The 19,867-nt window shown below is 45.6% G+C and overlaps 1 protein-coding gene and 1 pseudogene across 1 annotated transcript in view; one reads left to right on the top strand and one right to left on the bottom strand.

Annotated features, from left to right (window-relative positions):
- PER3 (period circadian regulator 3) overlaps positions 1–1,838 on the top strand; it is a gene marked incomplete at its 5' end in the record, with an annotated part of 30,753 nt that extends 28,915 nt beyond the window's left edge. The window contains 1 exon segment of the mRNA XM_073603604.1: positions 1,237–1,838. Within this exon segment, the coding sequence (XP_073459705.1) occupies positions 1,237–1,431 (195 nt within the window).
- A 9,350-nt stretch (positions 1,839–11,188) lies between these two features.
- LOC141110178 (large ribosomal subunit protein uL23-like) lies at positions 11,189–12,597 on the bottom strand (annotated as a pseudogene).
- Positions 12,598–19,867: the final 7,270 nt, after the last annotated feature.

Here is a 19,867-nt window from a genome sequence, read left to right as displayed (position 1 = left end):
GGCCTGCAATACATTTTAACCCAAGTGGAATGAAGGGCACTCTGGGGGAAAAATGGACTGGCCAGAAATGACGATCCGCAGTGCTTTATGGGAGGCAGGGCAGGCAAACAGACGTTCTGAGAAGACACTTCAGCAGAACTCCATAAGTGCCGGGTCACACAGGGGCGACCTGTCAGGTGACTAAGCCGCCTTCGTGCTCCATGCATTGCAATGGAACCGTTCTAATAGGAGCGGCTCAAGACGATGCGACTTGGAAAAAGGTTCCTGTACTAGTTTGGGGCGACTTCGGAGCGCCTTGCATTGACTTCTGTACAGAAGTCGTTTTGCCAGCCGTGCTGAAGTCGCGCTATATTGGACAGCTTCAGAGTCGGACGGCTTTGAAGCCGCCACTGTGTGAACCGGCAATAAGAGGGAAGCAATTGTCCTGTAAAGGCAGAACACAAACAGAAGGCACTTCTAAGTGCTGTATATACAAGACTTTATTGTCCAGAGGATAATAAAAACACTCGCCAGAAATGAAAAGTATATAGGCTCATTGGATCACATAAGATGTCCAGTGGTAAATGTCCCAAAAGATGCACTATATTACCAAAAGTATTGTGACGCCTGCCTTTACACGCACATTAACTTTAACGCCATCCCAGTCTTAGTCCGTAGGGTTCAATATTGAGTTGGCCCCCCCTTTGCAGCTATAACAGCTTCAACTCTTCCGGGAAGGCCATCCACAAGGTTTAGGAGTGTGTCTATGGGAATGTTTGACCATTCTTCCAGAAGAGCATTTGTGAGGTCAGGCACTGATGTTGGAAGAGAAGGCCTGGCTCACAGTCTCCGCTCTAATTCATCCCAAAAGGTGTTCTGTGGGGTTGAGGTCAGAACTCTGTGCAGGCCAGTCAAGTTCCTCCACCCCAAACTCACTTATCCATGTCTTTATGGACCTTGCTTTGTGTACTGGTCCAAATCATTTGGTGGAGGGGGGATTATGGTGCAGGGGTTGGGTTTGCCCCTTAGTTCCAGTGAAGGGATCTCTTAAGGCGTCAGCACACCAAGACATTTTGGACAACTTTGTGGGAACAGTTTGGGGATGGCCCCTTCCTGTTCCAACATGAATGCGCACTAGCGCACAAGGTCCAATTTTTGGCTAATTGTAGCCAATGCTATTCCTGTTCAGGCTTCCCTTAATCAAAAGAAATGTACAAAGTCTATAGATGAGCTCAAGTATGTCCTGTCTCCCAACAGGGATGTGTCACTTGTAAGAATGAAGCAACAGCAAGCAACAACCCCGAGGAGGAGGAGGAGGAAAATGCTGCAAAAGACGACTGCACCAAAGCTGCTGAACAACCTCCATCTCCATCCCAAACACAACAACCCCAACAGACTCCCCTCCGGAGCAACCTCTGCGATTCGGGGAAAGCCACAAACTCGGAGACCTGACTATTTTGTAAAAACCTTTTTTTCTATAAAACTTTATTTAAAGTCCGTTCTTCATCGCACAAAGGAACAGGAAGCTTTGCATTCTTTCTCGGATCTTTACAAAGCCGCAGAAGAAGCAGAAGACCCCCCTGGTGTTCAATTTTTAGGATTTTCCTTTTTATTTGTTTACACCAACTTTGTGCCAAGACACTGTACTGCCCACTTTGCAGCTGCCAGACATTTTTATTTTTATTTTTTCCACCCCTCCGACTCGGCTGTTACATGTCCTAGCACCCCTCCACACCGCACTGACTTTTGGAAAGTCTACCATGGAATCTACAAACATCCAGACTCTTTCCTTGTGCACCTTGTTTTATACCTGTTTTGTTTTGTAAATATTATTGACATTAAAGGAGTACTAGAACGGCGTGGCTTTATCGAGAGGCTTTTCTTTTTCTTTGTAAATTGTCATGATGATGAAATTGATCTTTAGGAATAAATTTTATTTATCCTTGTACCTTCCTGTTATGAAATTAGCTTAAAATTACAACACAACTGGTTTACCAATTCATTCCAAACTCCAGATAGGAGGCTAAATACACATAGAAAGAGATGTTTTACCTGTCAAATTTTATATTTCTGCCCATCCATTCATGAGATTTACACAGCTCTTCCACATACCACAGCCCCACCTACCGTATTTGCCGGAGTATAAGGTGGCTGGGCGTATAAGGCGACCCCCTAATTTTCCAGCTAAAATGTTGGTTTTGAGATCTACTCACCGTATAACATGACCCCCTTCAGGTGCCAAATGAAGGGTCAGGTGCCAGATGAAGGGTCAAGTGCCAGATGGAGGGTCAGGTGCCAGATGGAGGGTCAGGTGCCAGATGGAGGGTCAGGTGCCAGATGGAGGGTCAGGTGCCAGATGGAGGGTCGGGTGCCAGATGGAGGGTCAGGTGCCAGATGGAGGGTCGGGTGCCAGATGGAGGGTCGGGTGCCAGATGGAGGGTCGGGTGCCAGATGGAGGGTCGGGTGCCAGATGGAGGGTCGGGTGCCAGATGGAGGGTCAGGTGCCAGATGGAGGGTCGGGTGCCAGATGAAGGATTGGGTGCCAGATAGAGGGTCAGGTGCCAGATGGAGGGTCCAGATGGAGGGTCAGGTGCCAGATGAAGGGTCAGGTGCCAGATGGAGGGTCAGGTGCCAGATGGAGGGTCAGGTGCCAGATGGAGGGTCAGGTGCCAGATGGAGGGTCAGGTGCCAGATGAAGGGTCAGGTGCCAGATGGAGGGTCAGGTGCCAGATGGAGGGTCAGGTGCCAGATGGAGGGTCAGGTGCCAGATGAAGGGTCAGGTGCCAGATGGAGGGTCAGGTGCCAGATGGAGGGTCAGGCGCCAGATGGAGGGTCAGGCGCCAGATGGAGGGTCAGGCGCCAGATGGAGGGTCAGGCGCCAGATGGAGGGTCAGGCGCCTAATGGAGGGTCAGGTGCCAGATGGAGGGTCCAGATGGAGGGTCAGGTGCCAGATGAAGGGTCAGGTGCCAGATGAAGGGTCAGGTGCCAGATGAAGGGTCAGGTGCCAGATGAAGGGTCAGGTGCCAGATGGAGGGTCAGATGGAGGGTCAGGCGCCAGATGAAGGGTCAGGCGCCAGATGAAGGGTCAGGCGCCAGATGGAGGGTCAGGTGCCAGATGAAGGGTCAGGTGCCAGATGAAGGGTCAGGTGCCAGATGGAGGGTCAGATGGAGGGTCAGGCGCCAGATGAAGGGTCAGGCGCCAGATGAAGGGTCAGGCGCCTGATGGAGGGTCAGGTGCCAGATGGAGGGTCAGGTGCCAGATGAAGGGTCAGGCGCCAGATGAAGGGTCAGGCGCCAGATGAAGGGTCAGGCGCCAGATGGAGGGTCAGGCGCCAGATGGAGGGTCAGGCGCCTGATGGAGGGTCAGGCGCCTGATGGAGGGTCAGGCGCCTGATGGAGGGTCAGGCGCCAGATGGAGGGTCAGGCGCCAGATGGAGGGTCAGGCGCCAGATGGAGGGTCAGGCGCCAGATGAAGGGTCAGGTGCCAGATGGAGGGTCCAGATGGAGGGTCAGGTGCCAGATGGAGGGTCAGGTGCCAGATGGAGGGTCAGGTGCCAGATGGAGGGTCAGGTGCCTAATGAGGGGTCAGGTGCCAGATGAGGGGTCAGGTGCCAGATGGAGGGTCAGGCGCTTCAAACCAAAGCTCCGGTGGTGGATGGCAAGGTGGCCGTGGAAGGAAGAGGAGCCGAGGGGTAGCCGCATTCGGTAACCTACTGTATACAGTATTACAGTATACCGCGCTGAGCCAATCACGCAAGCGATGTATTCTATTAATGTATACAAAGCCTGCTCGGATTGGCTTTGAGAGTCAGAGAGGCACGGGCTGATGATGATCCAACCTCAGCCAATCACGGCGAGCAATGTATTCTATTAATGAATACAAAGCCTGCTCGGATTGGCTTTGAGTTTCAGAGAAGCGCGGGCTAATAATATTACAACCTCTGCCAATCCGAGCAGGCTTTGTATTCATTAATAGAATACATTGCTCGCGGTGATTGGCTGAAGTTGGAACATCTTCAGCCCGTGCCTCTCTGACTCTCAAAGCCAATCAGAATAAGCTTTGTATTCATTAATAGAATACATCGCTTGCCGTGATTGGCTCAGCGGACATTAATGCACACCCAGCGGGCTGACATCCATATACCGGCGTATAAGACAACCCCCGATTTTGGGGGGATTTTTTAAAGTATAAAAGGTCGTCTTATACGCCGGAAAATTTGGTATTAGGGAACAGTACCTGATCTTTATCTGCTGCAGTTCCACTTTCACTTAGTGGTTGTAACCCTTAAAAAAAAAAAATAAATAAATTAAAATCCACCATTTCACTTTCACCAGGAACGTTCAGTCAGGGGAGGCAGGTGAGGCAGGTGAGGCAGGGCCTCACCTACCATGAACATTAACCACTTGAGGACCGAGCCTCTTTCTGAGATTTGTTGTTTACAAGTTAAAAACAGATTTTTTTTTTTTGCTAGAAAATTACTTGAAACCCCCAAACATTATACTTTTTTTTTTTTTCCCTAACACCCTAGAGAATAAAATGGCGGTCGTTGCAATACTTTCTGTCACACTGTATTTGCGCAGCGGTCTTACAAACGCACTTTTTTTGGAAAAAATACACTTTTTTAAATTTAAAAATAAGACAACAGTAAAGTTAGTCCGTTTTTTTTTTTTTTTTTTTTTTTTTTTTTATATTGTGAAAGATAATTTTACGCCGAGTAAATTGATACCCAACATGTCACACTTCAAAATTGCGCCCGCTCGTGGAATGGCGACAAACTTTTACCCTGAAAAATCTCCATGAGCGACATTTAAAAAATTCTACAGGTTGCATGTTTTGAGTTAGAGGAGGTCTGGGTCTAGAATTATTGCTCTCGCTCTACCGATTGCGGCGATACCTCACATGTGTGGTTTGAACGCCGTTTTCATATGTGGGCGCTACTCACGTATGCGTTCACTTCTGCACGCGAACTCGTCGGTGCGGGGTGCGTTTAAAATGTTTTATTTTTTCTTATTTGTTTTACCTTTTATTTTTTTTTTTTTACACTTTTTTTTTTTTTTTTTTTTTTTTTTTAAATGTCACTTTTATTCCTATTACAAGGAATGTAAACATCCCTTGTAACAGAAAAAAAGCATGACAGGACCTCTTAAATATGAGATGTGGGGTCAAAAAGACCTCACATCTCATATTTACACTAAAATGCAAAAAGAAAAAAAAAATTGTCATTGAAGAAAAATCATTTAAAAAAAAAAATGGCCCTTTAAGAGCTGTGGGCGGAATGGACGTTTTGACGTCGCTTCCGCCCTGCATTGTTATGGAGACAGGTGGGGGCCATCTTCCCCTCAATCATCTCCATACCTAACAGGAGACAGGACGCGATCGCCTCCGCGCAGCGGGGTCCTCTCCCGCCGCCGATAAGTGATCTTGAGGCGAATCCGCCACAGAGACCACTTTTATCTTGTAGCGGATCGCCAGCTGAAGATGAGGATACCAGGGGTTATGGCAACTAGCTTCTGCCATAACAACGATATCCTTCAAACAGCATGGGGGGGGGGGGGGGGGGTATGTAGCCGAAGCCCTACTCCACCACCGGTAAAAACGTGGAGCTCCTACGACCTATGGTTTCGGAGATACGGGGCTCCTTGCGCAGCCTGTCAGAAGCTACATACAGAGCGCCCAGTTTAAATAAAGCTGACACACTCTGTTTGCAGCAGACTGAGAGGATGAGCTCACAGTGCCTCTCCTCACTTCTTGTCAGAGGCACCGAGCTCAATGGACAGCTTGGAGTCTTGCACCAATGGTAAAGTACCATTGGTCCCAGCTGTCCAATAAAAATGCTGCAGTGGAGGCACGCCTCTCACTGCAGTGTCATAGAAGGGGGCGTGTGTCTAAAAGACTTAATGCTCCCTTCCAGCCCAGCCCTCTTAACTACAAGGAAAAAACATGGGTTTATGGGTATAAGATTTACCCACAATCCCATGTTTTTCTCACACAGTTAAGAGGGAGAAACTGATTCTGTTGAAAAGGTACCGTTCTATTCAAGCTAAATCATATATTTAGTATGTTATATGTTATTACATAATAATGTATTATTTATCTATTTACTATGCAATTACTGGTTGGAAGTTATAACTTCAAACTTTGGTAATTTCTCCGTTAAGCTACCTGCTTGAGTACAGATTTAGAAAAAATAGTAAATTACCTTAAAAATAATACATAATTATTTGTATATTACTTATGGTATTTAACCCCTTGCCACCTAGGCCAATTCTGCCACTTCTCTCCTACATGTAAACATTATGTTTTTGCTAGAAAATTACTCAGAACCCCCCAAACATATTATATGTTTTAGCAGACACCCTAGGGAATAAAATGGTGATCGTTGCAACTTTTTATGTCACATGGTATTTGCGCAGCAATTTTTTTAGCCTGATTTTTTTTTTTTTTTTTTGTATAACGTGGAAGATGATGTTACGCCAAGTAAATAGATACCCAACATGTCACGCTTTAAAATTGCGTACACTCGTGGAATGGCACCAAACTTCAGTACTTATAAATCTCCATAGGAGACGCTTTCAATTTTTTATACAGGTTACATGTTTAGAGTTGCAGAGGAGGTCTAGTGCTAGATTTAATGCTCTCGCTCTAACGTTCACGGCGTTTGTAACCTGTGTGTATCTGGCTCTGATAATAGCCAGTGCCTCACCCGCCACTCACCTCACCGCACGTTCCTGACTTTCACCCCCTTTCTGCCCAGGCCAATTTTCAGTGCTGGTTGCCCTTTGAGAATTGCGCGTTCATGCAACACTGTACCCAAACTACATTTTTATCATTTTGTTCACACAAATGGAGCTTTCTTTTGGTTGTATTTAATTGCTGCTGGGTTTTTTTTTTTTTTTTTACTTTTTTTTTTTTTTAAATGAAAAGAGACAAACTTTTGGAAAACAAACATGTTTTTCTTTGTTTTTCTTCTAAAATTTTGGAAATAATTTGCCAAAATGCATTCTGCTACATTTCTTTGGTGAAAATAACCCAAGTCAGTGTTTATTATTTAGTCTGCAGGAAAGTTACAGAGTCCACTAACTATGTCATATACAGGTGCATCTCATAAAATTTAGAATATCATCAAAAAGTAAATTTTATTTCGGTAATTCAATTCAAAAAGTGAAACTCCTATATTTTATATAGATGCGTTACACACAGAGCGATATATTTCAAGCATTTCTTTCTCTTAATTTTGATGATTATGGCTTACGGCTAGTGACAACCCAAAATTCAGTATCTCAGAAAATTGACCTTTTATATACACACACTTTATATACACACAATTACAAGCAAACAGATCACAGGTGAGGATGGTTACCTTTTAATAGCCATCAAACCCCTTTGTGTCAACTTGTGTGCAAGTTATCAGGCCAAAATCATCAGGGTATGTAAACTTTTGATCAGGGTCATTTGGATAGTTTCTGTTGTCGTTATGATTTAAAAAGCGTAAACAGGATTGATTGATTAAAAAGTGAAAAAAAAAGGCCAAGAAATCATAAATTCTGCCAGGGTATGTAAACTTATGAGCACAACTGTATGTGGCAATATTCAGTCAATTGATCAGTGCTGATGGAGGAATCTAGTAATTTTCTTTCAACCACGTGTTGATTGCGTTAGGTATGGCCAGCCTAAGCAATACACCACCCACAAACAGGGTCAGCCATCGATTGTGAAGTCAAAACTGGACAATAATACAGGGCAGCACAAGGCCTTAGTAGTTGGCACTTCTGCCGTGAGATGTTGGGGCCCTTAGTTCAAATCCTGGCCAGGATTTTATTATTATTCAAGATTTATAATAGCACCAACGGTTTGCACAGAGCTTTGCAACATGAGAGCAGACAGTACAGTTACAATACAATTCAACACAGGAGGAATCCAAGGGCCCTGTTCGTTAAAGCTTTAGGAGGGAGGGTCAAGAGATGCTAAAGGTAATAACCGTGGGGGATGTGCTGATGAGAAAATAAAAGTACAGTTAGGTGGAGGCAGGATAGGCTTCTCTGAAGAGACGTTTTCAGGGACCGCCTAAAAGTGGACAGAGTTGGAGATAGTCGGAGATATTGGGGTAGGGAATTCCTTAGGATGGGAGAGGCTCCGGAGAAGTCCAGAAGGCATGGGAGGAGGTGACAAGAGGGCTTGGGAGGAACAAACAGAACGATTTTGGTTGGTTGGTATTTTAAGACTAGATTAGTGATGTAGCTGGGGGCCGCGTTGTGGATGGCTTTGTAAGTTATTATTAATATTTTGAATTTTATTTGTTGAGTGAGTGGCAACCAATAAAGGGATTGGCAGAGAGGAGTGGCAGATACTGAACGGTTGGTAATTTTGGTAGCGGCATTCATGATGGAGTGAAGGGGCTATAGCCGATGTAAAGATAAGTCAGTGAGAAGGGAGTTGCAGTAGTCGAGGTGAGAGATAACCAGGGAGTGAATTAGGAGCTTGGTAGTGTCATTGGTTTGGAAAAGACATATTTTGGAGATGTTGAAGCGGCAAGCTTTGGAAAGTGGATGTGGGTGAAAATGGGGGAGTTCAGAGTCAAGGATTATACCTAGCACCCTGGCATGTGGGGACAGGTTGATGGTTGTGCCATTGATCTTGACAGAGAAGTCAGAGGAAGTGGCACGTGGGTGAGGAAATATTATGAGCTTGGTTTTGGATAGTTTGAGTTTGAGGAAGTGGTGTGACATCCAAGCTGTTATGTCTGTTAGGAAATTAGTGATATGTGAGGAGACTGATGGAGTGAGCTGAGGGGTAGAGAGATAGATTTGGGGGTCATCAGCATAAAAATGGTATTGAAAGCCATAGGAGGCTATCAGCTGACCCAGGGAGGAGGTGTAGATGGAGAATTAAAGAGGTCCAAGAACAGAACCTTAGGGGACCCAATAGAGAGAAAGAAAGGAGGAAGTAGAATTGTGACGCTGAAGGTGTGGTGGGATAGGTAGAATGAGAACCAATCAAGAGTACAGTCATGGAGACCAGAGGCGTACATTTTTTTGAGGAGGAGGGGGTGGTCAACTGTATCAAAGACAGCCAAAATGTCCAGAAAGTTAAGAAATTTCATTGTGCTTTGTTGCAATGACAATAAAGTAATTACCTTATCTTATTTTGGGTCGGAGTACAGAATAGTGTCCATTGGTTTTTGCTGTTATGAAAAAGTTTGTGAGTTTTAGGAGAGCAGTTTCTGTGGAGTGTTGAGGGCAAAATCCAGACTGAAGGGGATCAAGAAGGTTATTCTTAATGAGGTGGTTACTCGGTTGTTGGAGGAAAAGGGAAGTAAGGAGATGGGGGAGTAGATTGTTAAGATTGGTGGGGGTCCAAGGAAGGCTTTTTAAGTATTGGGATGGCCAGTGGATGTTTTAGAGAGTTGGGGAAGATTCCAGAAGAGAGGCAGAGATTGAAGATGTGTGTTAAAGAGCCAGAGGGTGACTGTAAGATTTGAGAGGGAACTGGGTCCAAGGGGCAGGAAAAAAGTTTAGCAACCTCGTCTATAGTAGCAGGGTTGAATAAGGGAAGGGTTAATTGTGCCTGTGTACGTGGGGGGGGATATCTTTAGAGCGGAGATTTCATCACAAATTGACGAGGACTGGTTGAGAAGGTGTTAATGAGAGTGATAAAATAGGTCTGCTTAGCAGTGTGGAGGCAAGAATTGTATTTTTAGAGGGCAGATTTATATAGCTTGAAGTCTTTGTGATACTTAGTTTTATGCCACAGACGCTCAAGAGCGCTGCTATGTGTGTTTTTTGACACTTCTGGTGTCATCTGTTTGCCAGGGTTGTAGGGGTCGGGGCCTAACACTGTGTGTAGTGAGGGGGCGAGCTCGTCGAGGATGGAGGACAGGGATCTATTGTAGACAGAAGTGGGGCAGGACAGGAGTGAGATTTTTTTATAGAGGTGGTTAGTAACAGAGTAGAGAAGAGAAGGGTTGAGGTGGTGAAGGCTTCTATGGGTAACTGTTAGGCGGTTGGAGAGGTGGTGGCAGACTAGGAGAGTGATGATCAGAGAGGAAAAGGATTGTTGGAGATGTTGCACAGAGTGCATAGGTAGGAGAATACAAGGTCGAGGGTGTTGTCATCAGAGTGCGTGGAAGCATACATCCATTGCTTTCAAAAGAGGAAGTTAGACTGAGAAGTTTAGCAGTAGCAGAAGTGTTGGTATGTTGAAGTCACCAAGAATGATTGTGAGAATTTCAGAAGAGAGAAAGTAGCCAAGCAGAGAAGTCATGAAGGAAAGATGATAGCGGTCCAGGGGGCCAGTAGATCACACCAATTCTTAAAGAAATTGGAGAAAATATACTTATACAGTGAGCTTCAAATGATGAGATGGACACTGACTGAGTGGAGTGAAGAACCGAAAGGTGCTCTGTGGGGATAGGAGGATTCCCACTCCACCTCCTTTGCAAGCTACTAGGTCTGAGGGACCCTAGGATGCTATCTGCCTAGGGTTTGCACGCTCTCCCTGTGCTTGCGTGGGTTTCCAACCACACTCCCAAGACATGGCTGATAGCTTACTTGGCTCCTGTCTAAATTGGCCCCTGGCATATGTATGTGAAATAGGGAACTAAGGCTGTAAGCTCCTTGAGGGAGGGATTGGTGTGAATGTACAATATGTAAAGCAATGTGAAAATTGTCAGCGATATGGAGAAAACAGTAATAGATAATTGACAGCTTCCGTCCTTAACTGAAATATCTAGTCTAAATTGGGGGGGGAAAAAAAACCAAGACAACTTCATTGAAAGCAATCAAATTTTATTTTTCTGCCTGGTCTGAGGGCAATTTTTATCCCATCTCATTGAAGTTGACCAGCACCACCATTTCAAGTCTTCAATTGCTTTGCAGTTTTTACAAAAAATGGAATCCAAAGATGGTCTACTTCCCCAGTGCTCTTTGCCAACTCAAAACATTGGTGTCAGGTTCCTGATGGAAAGCCGGATGGAGGGGAAATTGCCTGAATGTTGTCATGTATATAGCCAACAGTAAGGTACTAAAAGCGCTAAGATGGAAGTATGTAACGTTAAAGGCATATAGCAACTGTAGAGCCAATCTTGCCCCCCCCTATTTTATTGCACAGCCCTTTATCTTTGAGCATGTGCAACTCCTATAAGGGGAACAGTAAGTAAAGCAGAGTGAGCCTGCTTCCATATGAGAAGAAAACCTTCAAGCTGCACCAGAGAGAAACCGTTCTCCAAACGACTTCCTGTCTCTACAAAATTATGTAAGTAGAATCTTTATGTCTGCAAATCCTAACACAACCTTCTTTGTTCTTTAATCCTTTGTTTATAATAGCTCAGAGAATACTGATACCAAGAAGTCTGTATCATACAGAGATCATTGATTCTGGATTGTGATGACCTTCGTATCCACTTCTTGGTCTTTGGGGTCATGTGATCATGGCCTGGACTCATCCATTTTGTGTTGTCTGTCACTTTTCAGGAATGACTTATACTTCGAATTGATTGAACAGCCCAATGACTTGTAACCTAGAGAAGTATTGATTGGCTGGATTTAATCTACCAACTTGCAGTGTTAAAAATATAGCAGACCTCGTTTTTTGTTTTTTTTATGGATTTATTTAGGTACAGAACATGTGCCAGCAGGTTTAGATGATGCCAATCTTGTTAGCAACATCTAGAGTGTCATAATTGGGAACAAGACGAGCGTATCGCTTCTCACCGTCTGGCCTAATGAGGGTGTTCACCTTGGCCATATCAATATTATACAGCTTCTTCATAGCTTGTTTTATTTGATGCTTGTTTGCTTTGACATCAACAATAAAACCAGAGTGTTCTTGTCCTCAATCTTCTTCATAGTGGACTCTGTGGTCAGAGGGAACTTAATAATTGCATAACGGTCAAGCTTGTTCCTTGTGGGGGCATTTTTCTTCAGGTATTTGGGTTGTCTCCTCAGCCTCGAGGTTTTGAATCTCTGTAATGTAGGAGAGGTTTAGATCTTCTTGTGACTGTGCACTCCTTTTGGCACAGCCTTTTTGGCCTTCAGAGCCTTGGACTTTGCTTCAGTCTTGGCAGGGACAGCTTCCTTCCTCACCTTCAGTGCCATCTTGGGGAAAAGCAGATCTAGTTTTGTAATTGTTTAACTGCTACCAGACCAGGTCTTGCCAGTCCTTTGTTTTTTTTTTTTATATTAATTTTTACCTGTTTTCCTATTACCTGTAAAAATACTCTGAATATAATAAGGCCTGCTCATATCACTGCGCTGCATGGTTGATGCAAGTTGTGTACATTGGCGCCCCTGTTTTTTTTTTCTAAAACCGGCCATAGACTGATTGAAATTTATCTGGTTCAGCAGGAACCAGACAAGCTTTGACCGATCTATAGCCAGGCTGGTTGTGCTGAAGTCGATCCATCAATCGTCTTCAGTACAACCAGCCTGTTTTATTTTTTTTTGCCAAGTCACTGCCGCCAGCTTTAGCCGCCAGCAGAGTTAATTGCATTCTGGCGGTGGGGAAGGCTTCCCTCCAACAGAACCCAATAGTGCTGAGGGAGTGATTCCCCATCAACACTGACTAGTATTGATAAAGGAAATGAGCAATTTTCTTTCCACACAGAAAGTCATGGGTTCAATACCTCCTTGAGCCACTTGGGGCGTGACCACGCCTGGCCGTTTGCATGGCACAGTAGGAACCGTGACACAAGGATATGTATTGGACATGTAGTCATTAAACCAAGAGAATGTGCAGAGGAGAAGCTGCAAAGCATGCAGGGGATGATGTAATTGGTGTCAGTGGGAGGAATAGTTCCCCGTTATTGGTGTCATTGGGTGGAATTGTATATGATCATTTATGTGAATGGCAGTAATTGTGCCCCATTGTTTTTGTCAGTGGCAGGATTGATGTCCCATTGTGGAGTCAGTGGATGGAATAGTGCCCCAAGGGCTGGATAAAAGCAAGCAAAGGGCAACATCCGCTCCCTGGCCCACAGTTTGGAGACCCCTGCAATAGACAATTGGATCCCTAAAACACACTGGCTACTCTGTGGCCTGTCTCCCTTAATTGTATTGGAATAAAGACATATCTGGACTTTTCTAGCAGTTTAGCATTTTTGTTAGAATTCATTTTGTGTCTGGTTAGTAAAATGATGGCTGACTAATTTTTACTGCGGGTTTCTTTGTGAAATAAGCCCAATGTTATGCCATGGTCTGAGGGTGTATCAGACAGAACTGGTCACCAGCTCATTAATATTTTACATTGTATGTTGACCTTACTTAGACAACCCTCAGCCAAAAACATGTTTTAGTTTTGGATAGAGTATAGAAAGGTCTAGGTTTGATGACAGTCAACGGAAGTCCTTCAGACTTGAGGGAAGCGGGACTATGGTCAGTCGGTGTAGAAAATGCCGCAGTGTCAGTGAGAGTAAACCATGCCTCAGGCTTTGTGTTAGTGGGAGTAAAACATGGAATAGTGCTTGTGCTCAGTAGGAGGAGGAGAAATAGTGCCCCATCATTGGTGCCAGTGGGAACAATAGCGCCCCATCTTTGGTGTCAGTGGAAGGGCCAGATAAAGACAAGCAAAGTACTGCATTTTGGAGATGACTGTTTTAGGGCATCCTCTGAATCTCTTTAAGGCAGGTTAAACTTTTGGAACCAGTTCATGGCTGCCTTATCATAAATAAAGTGAACACCAATCAGCCATAACATCAGGATCACTGACCGGTTAAGTGAACATTGATTATCTCATTACGATGGCATCTGAAAGTGGGTGGGATATATCAGGCAGCAAGTAGACATGTTGTCCATGAAGTTGATGTGTTGAAAGCAGATGAAATGGGTAGTTTGCTGTGTATAGGGTTGTGCAGCTTCAGAACAGTTCGGGTGCCCATGCTGACCCGTGTCAACCCACGGTTGTGAAGACCTGCACCATTATCCCAGTTTTGTTGTAAAAAAAAAAAAAAAATGCACCTCTGCTGTATTGATATAGTAAAAGTATATATAGTTTATTCGTGACCCAGAAATTAATTTTGGACATGGACTTCCAAGTGGGACTTCTTATGGCCTATTGGGTTAAAAGTGTGTGTTTTTCCTTTAAGCCAGTTGGATTTGTATTATCCACATGATAAATGCTTATGTTTAAAGAAAAGATTATAAGATGCTAGTTTTAACATTCGTCTTTCTTGCTGACCCCACTCTTTAGCCCTGGGTACAGTCACTGCAAGTCAGACTTGTGTGATAAATGAGTATGTGGTCAGGAAGAGATTGATGAGGAACGTGTTGGGGGATCAATAAACATCATATAGGACACCAATGTGAAGTATTGCTGCACAATTGAGGGAAAACAAGCTGCATATCTCATACAGAGCTGTTCAGGAGTAACCGTTGGTTTTTTCCGGTAATGTTAAAGATGAAGTAATAATGCCGAAGCAATCATCGGAGATCCGAGCAGTCTATAATCCTCTGGACATGCCAGATACACTTTGAGTCGGTGGCGGTAAAGTGATTGCTGGCTACTTCTTGTTTATTATAGCACTTTTGAGTACTGTTTGAATATTTAGGAAAAGACTAAAGTTGACATTTAAGTTTAAAGCAAAACCCATGGTGACACTAAATGGGGCAAGCCAGGTGTGAGTGTTATCACTTGGGGGCCAGGGTAGGGTCAGTAGCCCTGTGTAAGCTCAGATTAGAAAGTGACAGGTTGGTCCTCCTGTGGGTGTCTGTCAAGGGAGTGAGCAGAAGACAGTAATTATGTGATTACCATGGGCATAGATGGACCATGGCACTTTACCCTGAGCCCCCAACATAATAGGAGCACTTCACTGTGGACTACCAACCTAAGAGGGGAACTTTATAACTGTACATCGACCTAGGGGGACATCACCACCAATGTAAGGAGGGCACATCCCCAATGACGTAAGTGGAGCTACATCAACACTGTCCACCAGGTCGCAATACCCAAGGACCCCATCTTCATGCTGTTCGGCTTTGACCAAAACACCTCCTTGCCTCCTTTTCGACCTCGTCATCTCCCTCAATGGATTTCTATTTGTCTTCTCATGGCACCGAAGACTAGTCTCAAGCACTGGATATCACTGCAAACCCCCTCCATCATGGAGGTAAAGAGGGAACTGAAACTTTTGGTATACAGAGAACAACAAGAGATATATGGCCCCACAAAACGGGCTCTGAAAAACGCTTCTCCCAGCAATGGCAGCCATTCATAAATGCCACCTTCCAGTCCCACGAGCCAGTATCTCTAAGGTCACCCTATCCTTGACTCCAGACATACCTCTTTAAAAGGCCTAATGATCTCTTCACCTATAGCAAGATCGAACATTGACCATAAAGGGGATGCAATGACAAACTCCCTGAAGCCACATCCTCCTCCTGCTATAAGTGCATTTCAGATTTCAAGCCTAGACGTGGAGACTAGGGCAGACGGGGGCAGAGGTCTCACCTTTCCATCCAAGTTTCCTCATATAACAACCTAGGTCAAAGCCTATAGCCTGAACTTTTTTCTCTCTCCCCAGTTACCTTCCATCTCCAGAACAGGACTGTCCTGCTCCCCCCCCCTTCTTTTCTTTACTTTTCTTCTTTTAATCCACAAGTATTACTGAGAAGTATATTATGATCTTATTTCACAGATAATTGGCATTTGTTTACACCTGTATCACTTGTACTGTTTTCCTAAAACCAAATAAAATATGTTTAAAAAAACAAAAAAAAAAACACTGACCACCAAACTAAGGGGTACGTCATCACTAATGTAAATGAAGCTACCTCACCATTGACCACAACACAAGGGGGGCACATCACCACTGAACCTACCTGTCTGCTCAGTGCATACCCAGACACACTCTTGACAGGAAAAAATTGACAAAAAGAGCAACAGCCAGTTGTCTTAGTTCGCAATCATTGTTTGCTGATAACATTTAGATAACCGGTATTAGGATACGACATCCAGCATGTAGGCAGGTGCCGCTCTTCTGTGCGGCACTGCTGTTTGGAGAGGGAATCAAGAGGAACACGGTTTCTCTATGGTTTCCTAGGTCACTAGGGAAACTATCCTTTTGGATGCTGCTACTGCCCCATGTGACTCATGCAGCCATCTTGGGTCAAGCAGAGCCTATTAAGGCCCTGGCTCCCTGGTTTGATACACATTTTGCAGGTTGGTAGAGTAGGGACAGTCACCTTGCCTGTTATAGACAGTACTAGCAGTTAGGGAAAGGTTCCCGACGAGGGAAAGCATGGGGTCGCAACTCCTTGGGCACTAGATGGCCATGCTGATACCCACTCTCTTCACATTACTGGAAACCGTGAGTACACCCGGTTTGTTGTGAACTGTTGCTGTGCTATTTCAATACAAGTTCTTTGTTGCACCTGCTGGGAATTATTGCCTCTGAATCCCAGCCACGGTCAGCAGGATATGTCCCTTACAGCGGGTGCGGAAGGAAGATTGGGCTCCAGCATGGCTCTGCTAGGATCAGCCTTAGCCCTAATACTGAAATTCAAAGGTTCTAACATTCCTCTGGCAGAGTGGGAGCAGAGGCTGGAGAGTGCCACACGCCTGTATCAGGTCTTAACCCAGCTGATGGTGGAGCTGGATTTTAACGCCTTAGAGGCCGATGCCCGCCACACGGTGATGACGCTCCCAGAACATGAGCAGGCTACCTTTAGAACAGATTGCGTCACACCTGGAGGGCCTGTTTGGGGAAAAGTTACCGCTGCTAGAGTGCGGCAAAGATTCTTCCTAAGGAAGTAGCAGGAGAATGAGAGTCTCACCCGCTTTGCGTGGCCACGCAGAACCTCTGCAAGAGCCCCAAAAAGAGGGATGTTTGCGGTTGTGCAGACATCACTGAATAAGACCACACACTGAGGGATCAATTCATAACCGGTATGAAGGCAGGCCCAGTTTGTCGGAGCCCTGCAGGAGAAAGGTAAGGCTCAACCTACGACTTCCTTCCACAATGCAGTGGTGGATGTGGTTGCACGGGAACAAGAAGAGATGGATACAACAGTAGCAGTCACCAAGAAGTTTAAGCCTGCGTATCTCAAGGAGGAGGCCCTAGCACCTTCACCCCGTTGGCCATGCAAACAGTGCTGACGAAGCTAGCTCAGGATCTGGCCACCTTGAAATAGAGGCAAGAACCCATTGCACAGGGACCCTAAAGAAGAACTAAAATGTTGGTGGTGTGGTCGCTATGGACACATATCCAAAAACTGTGGACAGTCTGGATTCAGGAACCCATCCTAGCCATCATTAAACTATTGTTTGTCCCAGGGCAGAAGGACAACCCCCGGGACAGACAACTCAGAGTCCCAACTAGTGTTGAGGCATGGTTGCTCCGAGCCCAATGGTGTCTTCCCATAATCTCATGTTTAATTGACAGTCAGAGGTCACTGTCGTGGAATATGGTTTCTATGTGCAAAGGTTTGGAGCCTGGGAACAGTTGGACCCCTGTTGGCTTTCGCTCTAGCTGGCCAATAATCTGCCTATCCTAGTCGCAGGCATCAATTGGGTGAAGGTTCCAATCAAGGACCAGTTGGTGGAGCAAGTTGGGGTAGTTATGACCTGCAGCCCAGGTAACCCCATAGTGCTGGCCAAGAACATTTTAAAGGACTTGAACTTACCCCTCCTCCTAGCCAAATATGAGCATTTGGGTCAGTGGGCCCGTGGCTGCAGACTGCGGTCAATAAGGCTTAGAGTACTTTGAGCCTTCGAGGCACAACGCTGAGCTACTGAGGTAACTGGAACAAATAGGAGTGATCCGCATCCCCCAAAGCAAAAGTGAATCTTGGTACCCCTACAAGAGGTGGTCTGGTCCCTGCCAGTAGAGGCCCACAGGAAACTACAGGGAGCCACCGTTAAGGTAGAACCCCATAACAACAGGGCAATGGTTAGTGGGCCGTACTCTATCTAAGGTTCACCGCGGAAGAGTGCTGGGGCAGCTGGTCAACCTAGGAACAACACCAATCTCACTGCTCAGGCATGCGGCATTGACTAACATATACGTTGTACCTCATCTCTGCATCTCGGAGGCCCAACCAGGGGTTGGTGTGGTATGTGCCCTCTTACAGGCAGCCATGGCTTCTTGGAATGAAACCCAATACAAGTCCCTTTTAGAGCAGCTGGACATTACCTTGAAAGGCTTTTCCTGGCTTAAACAGAGACTTCTCCATAAGCTACTGGAAAAGCACTTATTGGTGTTGACCGCCAGCCCTGAGGGTTATGGATTCACTGAAGCCCTTGGCCACTCTATGCATACAGGGGACATGCTGCCCTTACAGTAGCGGTACCGTCACATTCCCCCAGTGTTGTGCCAAGAGGTCAAGGAGTTACTTTGCAATATGCTACAAAGTGGGGTGATCCAGAAAAGCTGCAGTCCATGGGCTGCTCACATGGTACTGGTGTGCAAGAAAAACAGGTGTCAACGGTTCTGTGTGGACTATCAGAAACCTAATGCATGCACCCACAAGGACGCTGGCCCCAGAATCACTACCTGCTGATAAACCTTTACAAATGACCTAAACGAAAGTCAAGAGAATGGATGCCCTTTGTGGTTGAGGAATTCCTATTGGCCCATGGACATGCCAAATTCTTTTCTACTCTGGACCTGGCCAGTGGCTACTAGCAAGTCCCATTACTGTACCAAGGCCAAGAGAAGACCACCTTTATTACACCCCTGGAACTATTTAAGTTTAATCGCATCCCCTTCGGCCTCAGCAACGCTCCCAGCACCTTCCAGCGCCTAATGGAAAGGTCTTGGGGATTTTAATTTTGAGACTGTGCTCATTTACCTAGATGATAACATCCTCTCCAAGGCTTTTGAAGAACCTGTGAAACATCTGGACCAGGTGTTGATAAAGAACACCAAACACCAGAGGAAGCAAGCTGGAGCCCAAGTGGGAAGCGCACCCAGTACCAGGTGGTGGGATAGCCTTTCCCACCTACCCCGGTCTATGACTTGGTCTTGGAGGGGCCCGACCCCATGAAAGAGACTAGAACATGCTGAGACCTTGTGTGTTGGGGGGGATGCCACCAGTTGGTACCAGGATGCTACCAATGACTGGGAGGCATTTAACTGCAGACCTTCCTCCTGGTGCATGAAGCTCCAACTGACCGGAGGGTTTGTCCGAGGATACGACTGCGGACTCAGGTGAAGAGAAAACAGAAGACTCGCCTGGTCTCTTGCCACCTGAGGCCCCTGAATCACTACCTTTTACCAAAATACCCAAATGAAAGTCAAGAGAACTGACGCCTTTTGTGGTTTAACCATGGGCAACTCTCTGTCAGATATTCTGATTATATGTTGTTTGAAACTGTTTATTGTTTTGCCTTAACTACACTCGAATTGTATTTCTCTTGCCAGTAATGTTACTTTCATGTTGTTGCGATGCCGAGGGCAGCATCTGTTAAAGAGGCAGGGAGTGTAGGCGGGTGCAGTCTACTTTCTCCACTGCAAGCAGCGTTCTTAAGCAACGGCACTGCTGTTGGAGAGGGGATCAAGAGGAACGAGGTTCCTTTATGGTTTCCTGGGTCACTGGGGAAATCATACTATTAGATGCTGCCACCCCATGTGACCTCGTGCAGCCATCTTGGGTCTGGCAGAGCCTATTTAAGGCCCTGGCTCCCAGGTTTGGTGTAAATTTTACGAATTGGTAGAGTAGGAACAGTTACCCTGCCTGTTAAGGACAGTACTAGCAGGAAGGGAAAGGTTCCCAAATGAGGAGGGAAAGTGTAGGGTTGTAACTTCTTGAACACCATCCCGCTTGGGCACTAGATAGCATGCCTGACACTCTATTTGTCAATTTCTCTTGTATTTCACATTTGAGGTCTTTCCCCTTTTTTCTTGGGGTGGAGAATCTGCTGAACTTATCAAGCCCCACCAATACGACTTGGCTGAC

The sequence above is a fragment of the Aquarana catesbeiana genome, linkage group LG10 (genome assembly GCF_042186555.1).
Source record: "Aquarana catesbeiana isolate 2022-GZ linkage group LG10, ASM4218655v1, whole genome shotgun sequence".
Taxonomy (NCBI): Eukaryota; Metazoa; Chordata; class Amphibia; order Anura; family Ranidae; genus Aquarana; species Aquarana catesbeiana.
This window is presented reverse-complemented; position numbering and strand designations above follow the sequence as displayed.